The sequence below is a fragment of the Ictalurus furcatus genome, chromosome 1 (assembly GCF_023375685.1).
Source record: "Ictalurus furcatus strain D&B chromosome 1, Billie_1.0, whole genome shotgun sequence".
In the NCBI taxonomy this organism is placed as follows: Eukaryota; Metazoa; Chordata; class Actinopteri; order Siluriformes; family Ictaluridae; genus Ictalurus; species Ictalurus furcatus.
In genome coordinates, this window is record NC_071255.1 from 2,390,417 (window position 1) to 2,412,826 (window position 22,410).

A 22,410-nucleotide genomic window follows, 5' to 3' on the forward strand; every position below is an offset into this window, starting at 1 on the left:
TAGTCATCAACTTCGACCGTTTTCCTAGAATTCATCTGCAGCGACTTCCCACGCGTTTTCCCAGGCCACCTCACACACATCAGCAAGAAATTTGGATGAGTCATTTAACAGGAAACAAGAGACATCAGATTAGATAGAAACCAGACATCAACCTTGAAATTTCTCTAGGAATAAGAACAGACCGTATACACAAGCCGTCATGGCGTCTGTTCGGTTTTTTTAAAAGATAGAATTGACATGAATGTCTGGAAAACGTTTCCTTAACCTTTTAATGCATAAATTATTTAAAAACATATTCCAGTTTGTTCCACCTCACTTAAAGTTGTACATCATATGAATTAGGATGTTTTCTAAACATCTTTTTTTTTAAATTTAATCTTTAACTGAAAGGGTATTCATTGGATCCTGGCACAAAATTGACGATCCAAATTGTGCATGGCACGCATGAAAGGATTAACTCTTAATTCCTAAAGTGCTACGACTTTAATCCAACCTGCTACAAGCCATGACTTTTTTTTTTAATGCTGAAGTGAACAATAACATTCATTACCTTGCACTGAAACCGAAGCCGTCGTTAACTGATTTCCTGCGTCACAAGTGTAATAGCCACTGTCCTCCGGTTTCAGGTCGTGTATGTGAAGCTCTTGTACGCATGCCTCTTGCTTCAGCTGAAACTTCTTATTGGGTTGCAGGACTACTCCACCTTTACGCCACTCCACGCTGACGCCGGGCTTAGAAAGTTCACAGCGGAGTGTAACCGTGTCACCTTCTACAGCGTCTACGTTCGCCAACTCCTTGCGGAAGAAGGCCGGGGTTTCTGACAAGTGCGAGAGGAAGAACAGTACATTTGTATTTGGACGGGATGCGTTAGCGTTTCATAAGAGTTGTGATCAATTACAGATCTTCGACTGACGATAAGCAAACAAGCCAAAAAGCCATAAAAAGCCAAATTCTTTTAACCGTCTAAAAAGCAAAAGTGAACGAGCCAACATGATGCGTTCATACTAATCTGCTTGCCTCCTAAAGTACAAGAGTCTTGCCTTTTTGGAGGACCTGGACAGGACAACTATGTATGTTAGTGTTAAGATGAACGCTCATTGCTGTGTTCATACTGTATAATACATGACATTATAACATGGCGCTGTTGTGCACACATGCACCCAAATCATACACGAGAGCCACACATCACAGCATCGCTAGCTATTGAAGAAGTACCGATGACTCACAAGCACTTGCAGAGAACTAACCCTTTACCTTTGGGTTTCTCCTTCACCACCAAGGAAGCAACAGTCCTCTCACAGCCAACCACAAAGGCCACGTCACCCGAATCATCAGGCGTGACCATTTTTAACACTAGGCTGTGTTCCCTCCCTCGGCTGCTTATCTGATTCAAGTCATTGTTTTGCAGGTGATTGAAGCCTAGCCACCATTCGGCATTAGTTACTCCTGTCTTGGACACCTCGCAATCGAATGCAGCATCCTCGCCGGTCGTCACGGTTACGTCCTTAAGTTTCCTTGTAATTCGTACATGTTCTAGATAAAGAGAAGCGCAAAAAAAAAAAAAGCTAACTCTTTCTAAGGAAAATGCGACTATTGACCATATATTTAAAAAGTTAATGAAAGTCCATCGAAGGCCATTTTATAGATTGGGATTTATAAGATATTGATATCTGCATCGTAACTGATCATAACTGGCTTGAGAGAACACGAGCAGAACAATGCAAACACTAAAACTGATCACCTTTGACACTCAAAGTGGCTTTGCTTTGTTTCTCTCCGACTTCACACACGTATTCTCCAGCATCGCCAACCGTTAGCTTGCAGATCACCAGAGTCTGGATTGTACCGTTCTTCTGAATGGAATACTTGTCTCCTTCAGAAATGACTTTTCGGTCCTTCTTCCAGGTCACAAGGGCGTCGGGGGTTGACGTTTCACAGGATAACGTAACTTTATCTCCTTCTGTGGCTTCCTGGTTCATCAAGTCTTTTGTAAACTTCAGCACAGGGACAGCTAGAAGCACATAGTATGAAATAAGTTGTTAAAAATGTATTTGACAAAAGACAAAATAACTAGAATATGACATGAAAAGATACTTGGACTGCACTGGGCTAGATTTTTTATTTTTATTTTTAGTTAAAAATACACATTCAGTCAGTAGAACATGGTGTAACGGGAATAGGAATATACAGTAATTCATGTCATTCATACAAAAAGAGGTTGTGCTTTTGATGGCTAGCTAACAATAGGTGGCTAACTGTTTTCAGTCATCTCTGTCGTGTGTTCGGATTCTGTACAACGTGAAGAACCTCGTTAAGAACATGTCAAACAAGTGATGAATCAAGTCAAACAAATTCACGAGAACAATTCACCGATAATTCATTATTAATGCAGTCTCTAAAACGTGCCTCGAGTACAGCAATTCGAAAGCGATGTTATTCAAAAGGAGGTTGAGGGAGTTAAATGGTCAGAAAGGAGAAACGCAAAGCCTTGCAGATGGTGGAGTCTTCAGAGACTCTTGAGTTTACCTTTAACCGTGAGACAAGCGAACGAAGTATGGCTCCCCACATGGAAGGACACGGTGCCCGAGTCTTTCTCGGTCACGCTCCTTAGAGTGAGCAAGTGCCTCTTGCCTTCCGCTTGGATTACGTTCATCTCGTTGCTCTGGAGAGGAACGCCCTGAAGTTCCCACTTCACGTTCTGGGCGCCGTCGTGAGATACGAAGCACTCAAAGGACACATCGTCTCCTTCGTTAACGATGCAGCTCTTCAGCTCGGTGTCGATAGTAATGTCGGGTTCTGTTTAATAAACATCGTCCAATGGGGTTACAAGGGATACAGTGGTGTAGTTGGAATAAGGGTGGCCATTTAAAAAACTTGAACAGCTCCCTAGTTGGCATACCCATTACTCACTGCACCACCATTCAAAAGAAGGTACATGTCTTTTTGATGCTTGCCTTCTCTGTCCATGTTATTGACAGGAAATGCTTTAGTCCACTACATGTCCAAACATAAGTGGACCCCTGACCACGACACCCATAATATGTGGTTTTTCCCCCCGAATGTTGTGACAAAGTTGGACGCACACAATTGTCTAGAATGTCTTTGTATGCTGTAGGATTACAATTTACCTTCATTGGAACCAAGAGGCCCAAACCTGTTCCAGCATGACAATGCCCCTGTGCACGAGCTCCATGAAGACATGGTTTCCCAAGGTTAGAGTGGAAGAATTCGAGTGTCCTGCAGCGACACACCACACTGAACACCTTTGGGATGAACTGCACCCCAGGCCTCCTCACCTGACCTCACTAACGCTCTTGTAGTTGAATGAAATTTGTAGCAAATCCCCAGAGCCACGCCCCAAAATCAAGAAGAAAGCCTTCCCAGAAGATTGGAGCTTATTAAAAGAGCAAAGGGGGACTAAATCTGGAATGGGGATGTTCAGCAATCACATATGGGTATGATGGTCAGGTGTCCAAAAACTTTCGGCCGTATACATATGTATAGACTATAGGTGTGTGTTTTAAAAGGCTGGAAAACCTATGTCCAATGAACTCAAAACATCAACAGTTCCAAAGGAAAGAATTATTTGAAATATTGCAGTATAAAGTGTACTAGCAATTGTAGTTTATATAACAATGTAGAGCATTAAAATGGGGGTTTAGCAGCTGTATTAAATTCCTGTGCATGTAACACATGTCGCGTCTTTTACATTCACACCAAAAAAAAACAAAGAAGCGTGCAGCCACAGATTTGGTGACAGCTGGTGAAATTAGTAGTATAAAATGTGAGAAGAGTGTCCCATGCAAGAAAGGAAAAGAAAGGAACTGTGGGGAAGATGGAAAGTAGCGTCTTTGTAAGGATATTTTAGCAAGGAATGATGTGGAAAATGTGAGTCGAACTATGCAGGAGGTGGCATGGGACGGAGGTAGGGCGCTTAAGGTCACTGCTGCCAGTTAAGAAGGTAGAATATAGGTTCCTACCCTTTACCGTGAGTTGGGCAGATGTCATTTCATACCCTGAATCACAGGAATACTCTCCCGAGTCTGCTTCCTGTAGCTTGTAGATGACTAGCTCGACTACAGCTCCATCCTGCCTTAACTGGTGTTTGTTGCTCGACTGTAGAATCTTTTGATCTTTTCTCCATACTACAGGTGCTCCCGGTTTGGTAAGTTCACACCGGAATACGGCCGTTTCCCCGGCTTCGGCTTCCAGCTTTTTCAGAGGGGTTTTAAACAGAATGGGTAGTGCTGCAAAGTGAAGAGGTGAAGTTCAAGGGGAGGAAAATGAAAAAACCTGCTGTGGCATCCTTCATAAGCAATCCAGATTTGCGAAAATCCTACCCTTTACTTCTAGGTGTGCTGTCGTTTTCTGATCTCCACTATCGCAGGTGTAGACTCCAGAGTCTTCAGGGTCAAGGTCGTGGATGATCAACTGGACGAGGTGGCCGTCTTGCCGGAATTCATACTTGGTGCAAGAACAAAGGTCTACTTCCCCCTTGCGCCACTGAACCGGTATACCTGGTTTAGACAGCTCGCAGCACCAGGTGACACTTCCCTTCTCCATAGCCTTCTGGTCCTTCAACTCCTGAGTGAAAATGGCTGGAAGAACTGATGATTTGGATAACAGAGGAAGAGAATTGGCAAGTAAGGAGATGCATTTTTTGGGCTTTTTTTTTTGCAAAAAATCGGGTCTACATTTATATCCCATGCTTAGGTAAGTGATCGATTCCATGAGTGTGGTAGAGCAACAATCTCTTGATGGTTGGTGCACTCAGGCGTCAAGACAGGATTGAATAAAAACCTGTGTGGTACTGAAATTAAAATTGATTAAACTGTTATTAAACTAACATCAGTTCGGAATCTACTCAACAAAGCTCACGAAACCACACTACTAGCAAGGAAGACAAACTCCAAGGACAAAGCAAGGGGTTCACAAGGTTTTATCTTTATCTCAATGAGCTTGCCTTAAACCTAAAATAAGCCAAAAAATTTTTTGTCTTCCAAACAAGGCAAAATAAGCAGCTACACTTTCATTAATCTAGAAAATGAAAATCAAGCCAATATATACAAATAACCTCGTAACTTTACTGCCTGTACTTGTTACTGACAGTATTTACAAGAGCCTTATCACCTTGCAGTTCTCGGCTGGTTTCCCACTGAAGGTAAGCAGGGTTGAGTCTGGTCAGTACCTGGATGGGAGACCACCTGGGGTTGCTGCTGGAAGTGGTATTAGTAAGACCAGCAAGGGGCCCTGTGGTCTGTGTGGGGTCTAATGCTCCAGAATAGTGACAGGGACACTATACTGTAAAAACAGCACTGTCTTTCAGATGAGACGTTAACAGAGGTCCTGACTGTCTGTGGTCATTAGATAAGTGTCCCAGGACACTTATCGTAAAGAGTAGGGGTATAACCCCAGTGTCCTGGCGAAATTCCCCCATTGGCCACCAATCGCTGGTGTGTATTGGGCATTCTGGTGCACTATGTTTGCGGTCGCATCATCCAGGTGGATGCTACACATTAATGGTGGATGAGGAGACCCCCCTCCCCCCATACTATTTGAGTGTCTAGAAAAGTGCTATATAAATGTAACTGTAAAAAACCATGTATGCCACACATCGGTCAGCGTCCGGTCCTCTCTAAACTGCTCGGGCTCTTACCTTGAACAGTCAGCTTGGCGGTGCTCTTGGCAGTGTCTATATTGCACGAGTACGTATCACCGTCAGCCTCCTCCAAATCTTTCACCGTGAGAATGAGGATTCTTTCCTTCTGCGTCATCTGATACTTTCTCCCTGCCTTGATCTCCTTCACGCCTTTCAGCCAGGTGACTTTGGAAGCCGGTTGTGCGGTTTCACATTCGAAACTGACGGCACCTTTTTCATGCGCGGTGAGATCTTTGAGCTCACGGATGAACTTGTTCACAGGCTCTAAAAAAAAAATATTTAAATAATAATACGAATTTAGTTCTGAAATCTGCAAATATAAAAAGTATTAATACATCATCAAGATGATCGAAGAAGCACCTTTGATTTCCAGATGAGCTTTCGATGTCGGTCCACCGGTCACCTCGCAGCCGTATTCTCCAGAATCCTTGGCAGTAACACTGTGAACAATCAGCTTCACCACCTTATTTTCCTGAATAATCTCATACTTTAGGCTTTTCTGGATCGTCTTTCCGTTCTTCCACCAAACAACATCCAAGCCGGCCAGAGAGAGCTCACAGAGGAATGTAGCATCTTCTCCAGGAGCAACGCTAACACCCTGGAGCTCTTTAGAGAAGGTAGGAACTTCACCTGAAGCAAAGAAAAAAAAAACAAAAAAAACACACACAACAATGAAGCTATTTCATGAAGTTGCTTGCAAATAAATCACACTGCATGCCAAACATACCACGGTTACATTCAAATGGACAAAACACTCCATATATGGAAGCCCTCTAAGGTGTGATTGGTGCTTCATTTGGTCGAGTGACAAATGTCTCACCTTCCACAGACAACGTCGCTCTCGAGTTCAAATCCTTGAGAGTGAAAATGACCTCCCCCGAGTCTGACCCAGTCACTCCTTGGATGCTAAGCGTGTGCTTGCGCCCTTTGCTGCTAATCTGGAAACGCCCTCCGCTCGTCACGTGTTGGCCTTTCAGGCTCCATGAGCACGTGTCCGAGCTTTCTCGAGAGAGAATGCACTCGAACACGCAGGTCTCACCCGCTTTAGCCTCCACTGACTTCAAGCGTTTTGTGATGCCGATGCTGATTTCTGTGCGATGCGGGAGAAAAAGGAGATAAGTTTAAAATGGCGCTATACCTTCTACCAAAACGCTGTTGAATTCTCGATTCTGATTGGTCAGGAGGTACTCAAATACCAGGGTATTTATTTATTTATTTATTAATGAGCTCCTTCTAATGTGTTATTGCTTCAATAGTATCATCTTAAATAGTAAACAGATGAAGTATCTGTCTGTAATGCGAGTTTTCCTTTCATCATACCTCTAATGGTGACCTTTGATTTCGTAACATCTGTACCAAGATCACAGCTGTACTCTCCGGCGTCCGCCTGCGCGATGTCCCGGATTGTCAGACCCAGGATTCTGCCGTCATGCAAAAGCTCATGCTTGCTGTCCGCAGAAAGGACGGCACCATCTTTCCGCCAAACAGGGGACACTGTGTGTTTTGAGGCTTCACATTTCAGCGTTACAATGCCCTTTTCTTCTCCGATCACGTCGTCTAACAACTTAAGGAAGACGGCTTTCTTTTCTGCAGTGCAACAAACCAGAATGAAGCGTTCTGAATTTCTCCAAGCCACAAGAGTCTTGAAACAGTGCCTTGCGCAAGTATTCATAATTCACATTTAGCAAAATCCATCCTGCCTTCACGCTTGACCAGTTTTCCCAGTCTCTGCTGAAGTAAAGCATCCCCACATGCTGATACTACCACCACCATGCTTTAAAGTCAAGATAGTGTTCTTGGGGCGATGGGTTCCCAACAAATGTAGCACTTTATGTTACATTTTGGTCTTATCACAACAAAGAACCCTTTTCCATGTGTTTGTTGAATCTCCAAGACGCCGTTCAATGTTGTTGTTTTTTAAAATTAGAAATAATTCTGCTAACTATTTATTTTCCGCATAATATTTATTCCTAATTAAGTCTATTTCTGTTCCAGGTTTGGGGGTGGGGGGGTTGAATACTTATGCAAGGCACTGTAAACATTTTTCCTCAAACTATAATACCTTTTACATTCAGGCAGACTGTCTGCTTCTGTTCCCTAATCTTGAAGGTGATCATCCCACCATCTTGAGGTGCCAGGTTCTTGAGAGTGATGGTATGCGTCTTATTCACGTGCTGGATGACGTTAACCTCATTACTGAACAGCGGCTTGTCGTTGAGGAACCACTCGGCTTCCTCGTCAGCATAATTCACCTCGCAGGTAAACACAGCATCCCCGCCTTCATCGACCTCCACATCCGTCAAGCGCTTGGTGATCCGAACGTCACGCACTGTGGACCGATCAGTTCATAAGTGTTACGAGGCTCCCTTTTCCCATTCCAAAAACAAATGCAGGTAGGCCTGGCCTGAGCAGCATTTTACAGGTTTCAAATACTGGGTGTTTCTGGATGAGCTCCATTCTCAAATACTAATCCGTACAAACATACTATGGTTAATATATGTTCATCTAAAAAACATACGTTAACAACAGCGTACTTTCAGTGAACTTGAAAATAAGCATAGAGCGTAAAAGTTGTAGCTATTTCAGCTATGCAACAATGACGGAAGTAAAACGGGGGGGGGGGGGGGGTGTATTGGGGAGGAGTATGAAAGAAGGAAACAAATATCAGCGGAAAGAATACTTGAATATTTAAAATTATTCAAGCCAGCCCTACTTTACCTTCAACAGTGAGTGTTGCTTTGGTCTCACAGGTCCCAGTCTGACAGCGATACTCTCCAGCATCATCTGGACTCAGCACCTGGATGAGCAGCTGCACTTCAGCACCATTTTGTTTCATAATATACTTGCTGGATTCCTCCAGAGCAGTTTGACCCTTAAACCAAGACACTTCTTTAGGAACAGCCGATAGCCTGCATGACAGCTTGGCTGAAGCCTTTTCTTGGCCGGTCACGTTTCTGAGGGGCTCGACCACCTCGATGGGGCGCTCTGTGGAGGAAATTATAGATCTGTTTTTCAGGTTATCGTTTTGATCGTATCGCAGGCGCGCCACATAATCGAAGACCTACGATAACGGCGTTGATTAACTGCTGTGATCTACGAGGAATAAAGCACTTCGGGAGATGTGGTTCAAGCCGCGTCACACCACCCTGCCGTTGGTTATTTCCCTATAACAGCACCCCACTGAAGTGTTTTATCCTTACTTGATAAACATGACACTTGATTTGAAGCTAAATTCAACAATTCTATAGCGTCAAAGACGTATTACTACACAAAATGGCGCAAATCACATTTTCACTGTAGAAATGACTAGTCTAAAGGTAAAATTTGTTGGGCTTTTTTTTGCTATCGTCAGCCGAACCTTTCACGATGAGCCGAGCCGTGGATTTGCTTTTCCCAGCTGTGAACTGCACTGTTCCTGACATGGAAGCCTTGGTCTTCTTAAACGTAAGGCGATGCATTGTGCCTTCCTTCTCGAGCTCAATATCGCTGCTCTCGCTCAGACTTTCTCCGTTCAGGGCCCACTTGACCGGCTTGACCGTTTCCACGCTGACCTCAACCTCGAAGTGAGCCGCGAACGGTTCCGTCACTTCCACTGCGCTGAGCTCCTTGACGATGCTGATGGCCTGCTCTGGAAATCATTAGGACATTACATTACAATCGTAGGGCCAAATGTGTTAACATCGTTAGATAAATGTCAAAGATGCAGGAAATATATTAGTCATTAGAATTCCAACCTCTACAATATGCAATAATAGTCCTAGTTAAACATTTCCCATTATCATTACCCTCCACGAGTAGCTTGCATGATGTCTTTTCATCGACAGCGTCGCACGTGTACGTGGCTTCATCCCCAGAGTCCACGTCAGTGATGGTCAGCTTGCGATACACGTCCTCGCTGGAGATCACGTGCTTCTGACTGGCTCGGATCTTGTCCTTGTTCTTATACCATGTGACCGTGGCACTGGCTCGAGACACCTGGCACTCCAAATGTCCCCGGTGCTTGTACATGGCAATTTTGTCTCGGAGTTTCTTCACGAATCTCACAGGCAATTCTGTAATCATTTTAAAGCTCTTAAAAGACCTCACGAGAGATCGTTAAACTCGACAGAATTAGGCCACGAGTTTATATTTGACTTTATATTAACATCAACACGCATGCACGCGTCAACATACACCACCTTTACTTTAAACCACCAACCTTTGACTGTGAGCTTAGCGACTGATGAAGCCTTCTCAGCCATGAACTTGATTTCAGCAGCATCTTCAGGCTTCACAGATTTGAAGAGTAGAATATATGTTCTCCCTTTAAAAACATGGGGGGGGGCAGGGTGTTAATCAACACCTTTTGGCTTGTCAGAATCCAGAATTGTTAACGCAAAACCCAACTCACCTTCCTGTCTCATCTTGATGTTGTCCCCGGCTTTGAGTCTGACGTCATCTTTAAACCACTGACCTTCCACTTCGTCATGCGACACCTCACAGACAAACGCCGCACTCTCTTTCTCCGTCACTTCCAAATCGTGCAGCTGCTTAATAATCTTAATGTCACGGGCTGCAGAAGAGCCAAAAATAAGAACACCAATGGTTGATGACTAAGGCCAAAGCTTCTGCTTATAGAAAGTGATACTAATCATGGGGAAAAAACTCCCAAAAAACAACAGATTCATAACATGAAACTCTCACAACTCATACGTGAGATGTTAAATAACAAATAAAAGTTGTTCTTCTCTACCATGAACGGTTAGCTTGGCTGATGTGTTGTCATCCGTCGTTTTGCACACGTACACGCCTTGGTCTTCATAAGTACACTTCTGGATGAGGAGGCTACGCTTCCGACCTTGGGAATGCATCATGTATCTCTTTCCTGGTTTCAGTTCCTCATCATTCTGAGAGGAAAAAGAGGTTTCATGTTCGTTGTGCGTGTACATAACGTATGATATCACTCTTTCTGTTTGGTATTTTGAAGAACTGGTTGCAACGAAAGAAGCGAATGACATCTGTATACCTTAAACCACGTCACGTCAGCATTCACTCGGGACACGTCACACTCAAAGGTGGCTTTCTCCTTTTCCGGAGTAGTCACATCTTCTAATGGTCTGAGGATCTTTGCAGGAGGTTCTGCAAAATATAGAATACAGCTCTAAAATACTCGCTTTTTAAAAAAAATTTAAACTTTAACTAATGAGAACAGACGTACCAGTGATGATGAGTTTTGCCGACGTGTGGACACCTTCTGCCTGGAAAGAGATCATCCCACTGTCTTCCATCTTCAGCTGGGACATGGTCAAGGAATGTTTATTACCCAGAGCTGTAATGAGGATTTTGGGACTCGCTCTCAGTTTTTGCCCATCTTTGGTCCAGAAGGCTTCCACATCAGGCTGGCTAAGTTCAACCTCCATTGTCGCCGTCTCCTGTTCGTGGACTTTCATCTCTTTCAAGCCCTTAACAACCTGGATCTTCTTCACTAAAGGGCCACAATCGGAGTGGATCGTTAGAAATCCATTGTGGCTTTTCTTCAGGTAGGAACACCTACCTGTGATATCCGTATCTGGACTCGGATTTAAATCTGAATTAAAGTGAAACCGAAACCATGTTCCCCAATCTCCAGGTACATCATTCCAGTTCCCACCCACACTGTTTGTAAATTAATTTAGTTGATTGTATGTCCCAAATATAAAACTGCCAAATTTAAAGCATCGTGGCCCTGACCAGGCCGTTACTAACGATTAAAGAAAGAACAACGGAAATTCCTTGTGCAACATAAAAACCCAGTCCCAATGCACACCTCTAATCGCAACCAGGTGCCCTGTGAACCTTTTCAGCAAGCATTAAAAGAAGTATAAAATTAAATAAACAGTCCATCCCCTATTCGTATCTGTACTTGCATCTGTTCAGAAAACATCATATGTTGATTCTGAACAGTAGTATTCAGTTACATCCCAATTCTCATGAGTATTTTTTTCACTAAATTACGGGTGTTTAGTGACTTCAGTGCAGAAAAGATCAAGTCAACAGATAAAATGGAGATATATACATATTATATATATATATATATATATATATATATATATATATATATATATATATATATATATATATATATATATATATATATATATATACACACACACACACACACACACACACACGGAGACCAGAAGGCGGCTTACTTTCTACAGTCAGTTTGGCCTGAGTCTTGTCATCCAGAGTCTCACAAGAGTAGAAGCCTCGGTCAGCGCAGGTTACACTCTTAAAGATCAGAGTCTGTTTAACTCCGTCAGCTTGAATCGTCAGATTCCCTTCAGGCTGCAGCACAATGCCGTTCTTCATCCACTTTACCTCAGTGGACGGCCTACTCAGTTCCACCTCAAGCTCCACGGTGTCCTGTTCTTGGACCGTTTTGTTCTCAAGCTTCTTAACGAACATAACAGGGAGCTCTGCAAAAATAGGCACAAGGTTCTCAAGTACTGTAGGACCACCACATCACCATCAGGGTCATTACAATAACTTCCAGGTGAATTCATGACTGTGGTGCCATTTAGTACAGTAGGTTGCTGCGTAGGATACGTTACGGGTGTTTACATTACTTTACATAAATATTTGTAAATGTAATCCGAGTGCCACACAAATGACACCCCAATCGTGGAATCGTCCATCTGGTAAACCGACCGACGGGGTAGGGGGAGACTGATAAATCGTATAAAATTTGGACTTGCACTTACTTTGCACTTGCAGAGTCGCTTTACACACTTTCCCTTCAGCATCCACACTGATTTCTCCCACGTCCTCTAACGTGACCGCCGTGATCGTGAGCGAATGGCTGGTGCCGCCGTGAGCGATCATGAATTTGGGCCCAGAGACGACAGGCACGTTATTATACAGCCATCTCACGCTTACGTCCGCAGGAGTGACGCAACATTTAAAGATCGCATCCTTGCCTTCGTTTGCCACGACATTGTTCAACTTGGACACGAACTTCACCAGACGTGGAGCTATAACAGAACAAACAAACAATGTAGTCTCCATGTACATATCTAAACTATAAATATAGATACACTACAAGTGTAAAGATCCAAGTTATTATACAATTTGTTTATTATTAGGCACAGATTACGCAGCGCATTGGCCAGACAACGCAACGTGTTCAATAACCTAGAACGAGCGCATCAATAGTATGAACGTGTGATTTGCCTCGTAACTACGGTCAGAACGGCTGCTATAGAAAACTGTTCGTCTTCTGACCAGTCAGAATTGAGCATTCAGCAGCGCTTTGGAGGCTTTGCTCACCTTTAGTGGTGACCTTAGCAGTAGTCTTGTCATCTCTGCATTCGCAACTGTACTCTCCTTCATCTTCATGGGCTACAGAAGACACTGTGAGTAAACGTTGAGGACCGTCAGCACGGATGACGTATCTGCCTCCAAGCTTCATTTCTTTGCCGTTGTGTCTCCAGAGGACATCTCCAGCAGCTCTGTTTAGCTGGCAGGACAAAGTCATGGTGCTGCCAAGGACAACAGATACTGGCTCCAAGCCAACCACAAATTTCAGTGGAGACTCTGAAAAAACATACAAAAGTTGATTGCCAGAAATGAAATCCCACAGACGTTTATAAAAATAAATAAATAAATAAATAAATAAATAAATAAATAATAATAATAAAAAAAACAACCTGCAGCAGATTCTTACCTTTGATCTGAACTTGGAATTCCATCTTGTCGTCAGCTGTCTGACACGTATAAGTGCCGGTATCCTTTGCTTCAGAGGACTTAACGATGAGGACATGAGACGAACCTTCTCTCTTCATTTCGTACTTATTACCCTCCTTCAGCTGTACACCGTCCCTGAACCAACTAACATTAGCATGTTCTGTTGTTACCACAGTCGTTAGGATAATGTTCTCGGTTTCTTGCACAGCTATAGTTTCCTTCGTACTGGGTTTCTTTTGGAATTTAGCAGAGATGTCTATAGAAAGAAATATAAGGCGGATGTGTAACGGATAATCATTCACTAGTTGCTGCAAATTCATTAAGAATGCTGAAGACTAATAAACATACCTGCCACCTGAATCTTAAAAGCCAGCTTCTCACTTCCAACTTCACAGGTGTACTCTCCTGCATCCTCCTTCTCCACACTGTCCAACACCAGTTGACGGATTTTGTCCTTCGTCTCCACGTGGACGGTCTTACTGGACATCAGCTGTTTGCCGTCTTTATACCATTTCACCTCGGTCTTAGAATCGGACACTTCACAGCTCAGCGTGGCTTTCTGAGAGGCGGAAACTTTCACCTCCTTCTGATAGGTGTCCTTGTTGATGAAAGTGGCTTGAGATTCTGAAGGGACAATTATTGCATATCATTACAATTGTAGAGACATGCCTTGACAAATAGACCGAATAAAAACAAAACAATCCCGTCTGCTTGCACGTCTGCTCCATTGTTGCACCTTGTAAGGTTTTGAAGGAGGACAGCAGAGGTAGCTGTTTTTTTTACATACGATTCTAGGCTGCCCCATACAGTTGCAATCAAAAGATTCAACCCCCATTGCAAACCAGGTTTACTGTCAAAATGTACAGACTTTCAGCTGTTTGCGTTGAACAAATCAAACCAGCGCAATAGAAATAGTTCAACACAACCAATGCTTCAAGTGGTTTCCCCAAATTCAACTGAAAATGAAACTTATAATGACTTCTCCAGTCTCAAACTTATTCACCCCCCTGAATAGAATCCCTCACAACAGCACAAATATGCAAAACAGGTGTTGTCTCAAGCAAACCTGATGCATCTAATCAAGGGCTTTCAGCTGTGCTTGAGCTGGAACACATGAAATACCTGAACTGGCTAGGGGCAGAAAATTAACGAAATGCCTGGACGGGGCAGAAAAAGGAAGCCATCTATGGCTGCAAGCAGATTTCTGAGAAGGCACGTTGTGAAAAACCCTCGAGTGACTGCAAAAGACCTGCAGCAAGACTTGGTGTAACAGGCACTGAGGTTTCAGTGAGCACAGTAAGGTGTGTACTAAACGCAGAAGGTTTCCATGCCAGAACTCCAAGATGTCCACCACTACTGACCCAAAAGCACAAGAAAAGTCGCTCAAAATCATAAATAAGCCACAGAAGTTGTGCGACTCTGTTCTGTGGAGCAATGAAACAAAACTGGAACTTTTCGGCACTGTGGATCAGCGGTATGTCTGGAGGAAGAAGAATGAAGAAAGAACACTCTGTCCACAGTCGAGCATGGTGGAGGCTCAGTGATGCTCTGGGGCTGCTTTGCATCCTCTGGCACTGGAAACCTGCAGCATGTGGAAGGACAGATGGAGTCATTGAAGTATCAGGAAATCCTAGGAAAAAACGTCATGCTGTCTGTGAGGAAGCTGAAGCTTGGGCGTCATTGGACCTTCCAACAGGACAACAATCCCAAGCATACCTCAAATTCCACCAAGGCTTGTTTGCAGAAGAAGTCCTGGAAGATTCTACAGGGCCATCACAGTCACCTGACTTGAACCCCATTGAAAATCTATGGTGTGATTTGAAGAAGGCGGTTGCAGCAAGCAAACCCAAGAATATTACTGAACTGGAGGCCATTGCTCATGAGGAATGGGAGAAGATTCCTCTGGAACACTGCAGAAGCTGGTGTCTGGCTCAGCATCTCGCTTGCAGCAAGTCATAACAGCAAAAGAGTGCTCTACTAAGTAATAAAAATGCTTGCCATGATGGGGTTGAATAATTTTGAAACTGGAGAAGTCATTACAAGTTGAATTTGAGGAAACCACTTGAAGCATTGGTTCTGTTGAACAATTTAAATGGCGCACTTATATAGAGCTTTTATCCAAAGCGCTTTACACTATGTCTCATTCCCCCATTCACACACCAATAGTAGCAGAGCTGCCATGCAAGGCGCTAACATGCCATTGGGAGCAACTTGGGGTTTAGTGTCTTGCCCAAGGACACTTCGGCATGTGGAGTCATGTGGGCCGGGAATCGAACTGCACCATTAGTGGACAACCCACTCTACCACCGCTCTACCACCTGAGCCACAGCCACCCTGCGACTATTTCAATTGCTTTTGTTTGATTTGTTCATTGCAAACAGCTGAAAGTCTGTAAATTTTGACAATAAACCTGATTTGCAATGGGGGTTGAATCATATTGATTGCAACTGTATAAGTCAGCTGATCGTGTTCTTCTCTTTATTGTGGGATGAGTCAAGCTGGGACACCTTTTCGTCAGTTATATTTGAACTATTTAATACATAAACAAATTACACAAACTTTGAAAAACCTTTCTGTACCTGCCACCTGAATCTTAAAGAGCAGCTTCTCATTCCCAACTTCACAGGTGTACTCTCCTGCATCCTTCTTCTCCACACTGTCCAACACCAGTTGACGGATTTTGCCCTTCGTCTCCACGTGGACGGTCTTACTGGAGATCAGCTGTTTGCCGTCTTTATACCATTTCACCTCGGTCTTAGAGTCGAACACTTCACAGCTCAGCGTGGCTTTCTGAGAGGCAGAAACTTTCACTTCCTTCTGATAGGTGTCCTTGTTGATGAAAGTGGCTTGAGGTTCTGATGGGACAAATATTGCATATCAATACAATTGAAGAGACATGCCTTGACCAATAGACCAAAAGCAAACAAAACAAATCCATTCCATTTGCATGTCTGCTCCATTCTTACTCCTTTTAAGGTTTAGAAGGACAGCAGAGGTAACTGTTCTTTTTCATGCAATTCTAGGCTGCCCCATATTAGTCAGCTACTCGTGTTATCTATATTACAGGATGGGTCAAGCTGGGACACCTTCTCTTCAGTTATATTTTAAATATTTAAAACAAAAAAAATTATACCAACTTTGAAAATCTTTTCCATACCTGTCACCTGAATCTTAAAGGCCAGCTTCTCATTTCCAACTTCACAGGTGTACTCTCCTGCATCCTTCTTCTCCACACTGTCCAACACCAGTTGACGGATTTTGCCCTTCGTCTCCACGTGGACGGTCTTACTGGAGATCAGCTGTTTGCCGTCGTTATACCATTTTACCTCGGTCTTGGAGTCACACACTTCACAGCTCAGCGTGGCTTTCTGAGAGGCAGAAACTTTCACCTCCTTCTGATAGGTGTCCTTGTTGATGAAAGTGGCTTGAGGTTCTGATGGGACAAATATTCAAGAGCCTAAGGTACAGAGACGTGGGGACACCTTAACAGACTCGGCGAAACAAACATGTATATGAAATGCCGACACCAAATTGTTGAGCTGTGGTGCATTACGTGTTAAAATATAAAAAATATTAGAAACTGTGTAGCATCTTGATTTTCTCTGGATATGTTTGACGCGCTGCGACTTTGCGTGTACTGCGACAGCAGGAGAGTTTTGCGTTTCACTTTATATTGCTCTGTTTCGTGAAGGTTTCCACATACTTGCACCTTTCTGGTTCTGAAAAGATTGTTGGTCATACATGCACATGAATTAATGCATCTAGTAATAAACATTCTACCATCAACCGGATCCTCAGCTGATGTGTGTAGTGTAGCAGGTGGTCCTACGGTTACAGCATGGAGGTGCATCGCACCACTGTGAAGCATGTTAAATTTAAACATGGCTGCATACCAAATGAAAACTAGCAGCAGGGACATCTAGGCAACTACAAATAACAAAACTATTAGCCCAGACACAAAATCTGCTTGTCCCGGCTCCGCCTAGGCTAGTAATCTGGCCGTCTCCGTTTGGTGAAGGCTTTGAAGAATGGCAGAACTACATCTGAAGGGGACACACTCAGGTATTAACTGTTCTTTTACATACAATTCTAGGTTGCTCCATATAAAAGTCAGCACATTAGACAGCTGCCTATGCCAGGATTCCTATAGCTGTTTTCTGTATAAAAGCACAGGTTCCCAACCTAATGTACCCACAGGTCCTAGTGTACCCCTAAGTTCCCACAGGTCCTAGTGTACACCCCCTGTGCTGAACATTTCTATGTTTTCCCTAATCTCAAAACAACTGACTTAAGTAATCAGCTAATTAACAGCACTGGAGTTTAAGCGAGTTTGTTAGCTTGGGGAAAACACTAAAACGTGCAGGACTCCAGGACCAGGGGTTGGGAACTTGTGTATTAAAGATTGAGCCAAGTCTAGATGCAATCTCATCAGTTACATTTGAATCATGTAGGAGAAAAAACATTTCAAACCTTAATAACAATTTCCATACCTGCCACCTGAATCTTAAAAGCCAGCTTCTCATTTCCAACTTCACAGGTGTACTCTCCTGCATCCTTCTTCTCCACACTGTCCAACACCAGTTGACGGATTTTGCCCTTCGTCTCCACGTGGACGGTCTTACTGGAGACCAGCTGTTTGCCGTCTTTATACCATTTCACCTCGGTTTTAGAATCGGACACTTCACAGCTCAGCGTGGCTTTCTGAGAGGCAGAAACTTTCACCTCCTTCTGATAGGTGTCCTTGTTGGTGAAAGTGGCATGAGTTTCTGATGGGAGAATTATTGCATATCATTACAATTGTAGAGACACACCTCGACAAATAGAACAAAAATAAACAAATCCCTTCCATTTGCACGTCTGCTCCATCCTTGTTCCTTTTAAGGTTTTGAAGGAGAACAGCAGGGGTAATTGTTCTTTTACATACAATTCTAGGCTGCCCCATATTAGTCAGCTAACTGTGTTATCTATATTACGGGATGAGTCAAGCTGGGACACCTTCTCGTCAGTTATATTTTAAATATTTAATACAAAAAAAAAATATTATACCAACTTTGAAAAACTTTTCCATACCTGTCACCTGAATCTTAAAGAGCAGCTTCTCATTTCCAACTTCACAGGTGTACTCTCCTGCATCCTTCTTCTCCACACTGTCCAATACCAGTTGACGGATTTTGCCCTTCGTCCCCACGTGGACGGTCTTACTGGACATCAGCTGTTTGCCGTCTTTATACCATTTCACCTCAGTTTTGGAGTTGCACACTTCACAGCTCAGCGTGGCTTTCTGAGAGGCAGAAACTTTCACCTCCTTCTGATAGGTGTCCTTGTTGCTGAAAACTGCTTGGGGTTCTGAAGAGACAGTTTAATGCATCATGAATGAGCTGCTGATTCTTAGTCAAATATAGTTCACATTCAACATCACACAAATAAATGAATATTCCAAACAGAAAAACAGCACATTCATCAAAGCAACCATTATTAGTTCATATCAATCTTGATGTCAAGATCTTGCCATGGTGAAGAAGCTTGTGTATTTTGAAAAATCTTAGTGTTATGTCAGTGAGAACTAAATGCTGCTAGAAGGGCCACACTTGATGAACAGATCTGAGGAGAGAGGTCAGAGAAAGAGTGATCCATGAAGACCCACAGGAAGGGCCTAAAAACACTAAGTGCCCTTCTTGAATTAGGGTTACTGGGACCCACCTGTAGAGAACGTCACTTTGCTGGCAGGTAAAGAACCCTAGTTAGTGGATGAGATAGACAAATACGAACCATACATAGCCAGCCAACATGCAAACACACTGTACGGGCTCTGGTACCAAATATATCAATTAGGGTGATCTCTCCTACTCTGGAGACCCCCTTCCCCACAAGAGTTAGGACTCAGGCAGGTTTCAAAATACTCAACAGTCCCAGGCAGAGGACCTCCCGGTTGGAGTTATACGTGGTGAACAATAGGGCTGTCTCTGAGTCTCAGGAAGGAAAACTAATTATTTATGCATATGCACCAGTAAGCACTTCAGCGTATTCAGCCTTCTTGAAGAAGGTGGAGCCGGTGGTTGATAGGATACCACCTACTGACTCCATAGTGCTACTGGGGTCATCAACGCTCATGTTGGGAATGTTGGAGAGAATTTGAGGGGCATTATTGTGAGGATCAGCCTCCTGGATCCGAACAGAACAATGAAGTAGTGTTAGACATTGGTGCAAGCCATGTCTTTTCACTGACAAACACTATGAAAACATGCTTGCTTATATGTGTACTTGGTACCAGAGCACCTTACAGAAAGGTCAATGATCAATTGTGTGATTGTATCATGAGAAAGCAAATGCTTTAGACACATAGGTAAAGTTATGGGCTGGTTTAAGTGAGAGATATAGGAAAGTCAAAAGGACTTCAGTAAAATCAGTTGCAGAATCGAAAGCTTGGGCATGGGAGGAATTCAGAGAGGCCATGGAAAAAAAACTATTGAATGGCCTCAAAGATGTTCTGGCAAACCATTCAGTGCCTCAGGAGAGGGAGACAAGACCTTTTACCAGCTCTGCTGAGCAAGTGTGAGGGAGTGTTGGTCTCTAGAGAGACTTCTAGAGGACTTCCTTAACACAGTAGCCATTCTCCTTCCTGCATGAGGCATGAATTCTTGGGTGTTTTGTAGACCACCTCTGTGGCCGAAGTTACTATGGCAGTTCGTGGAACTTTATATGGATACCCTTCTAGTTGGCTCCTGCTAGATTTGTACCAAGCACGCCCCATTGGACAAGCCTCTGTGGCAGACCTAAAACCTGCCAAAGTGATTTTAATTCACAGTTGGCTTGGGAATATCTGAGGATCCCCCAGGAAGAGCTGGAATCTGTGACTGGGGATAGAAAGGTCTGGACTGGCCTTCTCAGACTCTTGCCACTGCAACTCACCCCCACCCATAAAAGCGTAAGGAAAATGAATGAATACAATATTATATTATATTATATTATATATATACATATATATATATATATATACATATATATATATATATATATAATCTACTAAAATAGCTGACTGCAAAAGTGGATAGACAATACTATTTTCCATACCTGTCACCTGAATCTTAAAGAGCAGCTTCTCATTCCCAACTTCACAGGTGTACTCTCCTGCATCCTTCTTCTCCACACTGTCCAACACCAGTTGACGGATTTTGTCCTTCGTCTCCACGTGGATGGTCTTACTGGGCATCAGCTGTTTGCTGTCTTTATACCATTTCACCTCTGTCTTGGAGTCGGACACTTCACAGCTCAGCGTGGCTTTCTGAGAGGCAGAAACTTTCACCTCCTTCTGATAGGTGTCCTTGTTGATGAAAACTGCTTGAGTTTCTAGATTGAGACACAGATCAGGTCACTCAGACTGCACAGACTTGGGGAACAGGATAATCCAAGAATAGGAAGGTCCCAGTTCCAATTTCATTCTTGTGCTCGCTGCCATGTACCTTTGTATACATGACTAAATGTTCGGGCATGTGTTGCTACACTAATTGAAATATAATCCATGTGAGGTTTTAATTATGGGCCTAGGCTACGCAATATATAATACATATTGTGTAATATTGTGTAGACTCCTTCCATAAAAGCTAAACGTCTTCTCAGAGAAATCAGCACCATGTCAATGAGGTCTTTGTAATGAAGCGTCCACCATACACGTTCCTGTGCAAGTCATTACTACAGAAATAATAATCTATCAGAACGAGTACATTAATATAAATCTGTGATTTGCCTTGTATCCAGAACTAACATACAAGCCGTAGTTAGAGAAAATTAAATCAATGTCTTCTGACCAAACAGCACTAGCTGCAGGGAATGTATTGAAGGAGTAACATGCTACCTAGGACTAGCATTGAAGAAGAAAGGAGGTAAAGTCATTTTCAATACCTGCCACCTGAATCTTAAAGAGCAGCTTCTCATTTCCAACTTCACAGGTGTACTCTCCTGCATCAGTCTTCTCCACACTGTCCAACACCAGTTGACGGATTTTGCCCTTTGTCTCCACGTGGACGGTCTTACTGGACATCAGCTGTTTGCCGTCTTTATACCATTTCACCTCGGTTTTGGAGTCGGACACTTCACAGCTCAGTGTGGCTTTCTGAGAGGCAGAAACTTTCACCTCCTTCTGATAGGTGTCCTTGTTCACAAAGGTCGCTTGAGCCTGAGTTTCTTTTAGGGCAGCTGTTAAACAAAAGGTGCTTTCAGAGCATATTAAAAATTGGCCCAAACAACATTCAACAGACCTTGTGGGTCTGGCTTTAGATTTGGAAGTTAAAATGACAGTAAAATGGATTGCTTTATAATTTTATCGCACGATGCTATTATTAAGCCATTCTTCAGGTTTATACATACAGAGTTCAGCTCAAAAGGTCAAACACACAGAATTAAATTCATAGTTATTAATAAAAATAAAAAAAAAACCCATTCAAACTCATACATACCAGTCACATGAATCTTAAAATCCAGCTTCTCATTTCCAACTTCACAGGTGTACTCTCCTGCATCCTTCTTCTCCACACTGTCCAACACCAGTTGACGGATTTTGCCCTTCGTCTCCACGTGGACGGTCTTACTGGACATCAGATGTTTGCCGTCTTTATACCATTTCACCTCGGTTTTGGAGTCGGACACTTCACAGCTCAGTGTTGCTTTCTGAGAGGCAGAAACTTTCACCTCCTTCTGATAGGTGTCCTTGTTCACGAAGGTCGCTAGAGCTTGAGTTTCTATTGGGGTGGCTGTTAAAGGGAGGACATTAAACAGTTAAATATAGCTAACAGGAACAAACCCGTTCCTTCGACATTCTACAACACTGAATGTAACTATAAACGGATAAAAAGTTAAACATGCTCTTTACTAAATAAACATTTGCAATCGTTTGAAAATTGCTGAGGTTTAAGAGGAATAAAACACTTCGGGATGTGAGAACAGCACCAACACCGAGTGTTTTCGTTCATGCTTAGAAAATACATTCCATAGCTTGGGTACTAATAACGTCCAAGCTCGGAGAATCACGTTATCCAGACGCTAAGTCACAG

The 22,410-nt window shown here is 43.1% G+C and overlaps 1 protein-coding gene across 7 annotated transcripts in view; it reads right to left on the bottom strand.

Moving 5' to 3' along the window:
* obscnb (obscurin, cytoskeletal calmodulin and titin-interacting RhoGEF b) overlaps positions 1-22,410 on the bottom strand; it is a 56,597-nt gene that overhangs the window by 23,507 nt on the left and 10,680 nt on the right. For 4 of the 7 annotated variants that reach the window (XM_053653197.1, XM_053653359.1, XM_053653031.1 and 1 more), the window contains 31 exons: positions 21,817-22,110; positions 21,263-21,556; positions 20,435-20,710; positions 18,434-18,709; positions 17,854-18,129; positions 16,521-16,796; positions 15,943-16,218; positions 13,712-13,987; positions 13,344-13,619; positions 12,947-13,213; positions 12,382-12,651; positions 11,830-12,096; positions 10,857-11,123; positions 10,665-10,777; positions 10,392-10,545; positions 10,050-10,211; positions 9,858-9,962; positions 9,445-9,711; positions 9,018-9,287; positions 8,378-8,644; positions 7,722-7,988; positions 6,980-7,246; positions 6,480-6,749; positions 6,020-6,289; positions 5,657-5,923; positions 4,341-4,607; positions 3,981-4,247; positions 2,527-2,796; positions 1,742-2,011; positions 1,255-1,533; positions 551-817 (listed from right to left, as the gene is read on the bottom strand). In XM_053653197.1, the coding sequence (XP_053509172.1) occupies positions 551-817; positions 1,255-1,533; positions 1,742-2,011; positions 2,527-2,796; positions 3,981-4,247; positions 4,341-4,607; positions 5,657-5,923; positions 6,020-6,289; positions 6,480-6,749; positions 6,980-7,246; positions 7,722-7,988; positions 8,378-8,644; positions 9,018-9,287; positions 9,445-9,711; positions 9,858-9,962; positions 10,050-10,211; positions 10,392-10,545; positions 10,665-10,777; positions 10,857-11,123; positions 11,830-12,096; positions 12,382-12,651; positions 12,947-13,213; positions 13,344-13,619; positions 13,712-13,987; positions 15,943-16,218; positions 16,521-16,796; positions 17,854-18,129; positions 18,434-18,709; positions 20,435-20,710; positions 21,263-21,556; positions 21,817-22,110 (7,890 nt within the window). The remainder of the gene's footprint in view (positions 1-550; positions 818-1,254; positions 1,534-1,741; positions 2,012-2,526; positions 2,797-3,980; positions 4,248-4,340; positions 4,608-5,656; positions 5,924-6,019; positions 6,290-6,479; positions 6,750-6,979; positions 7,247-7,721; positions 7,989-8,377; positions 8,645-9,017; positions 9,288-9,444; positions 9,712-9,857; positions 9,963-10,049; positions 10,212-10,391; positions 10,546-10,664; positions 10,778-10,856; positions 11,124-11,829; positions 12,097-12,381; positions 12,652-12,946; positions 13,214-13,343; positions 13,620-13,711; positions 13,988-15,942; positions 16,219-16,520; positions 16,797-17,853; positions 18,130-18,433; positions 18,710-20,434; positions 20,711-21,262; positions 21,557-21,816; positions 22,111-22,410) is intronic. The other 3 variants (XM_053653280.1, XM_053653441.1, XM_053653518.1) reach the window with 3 other exon arrangements.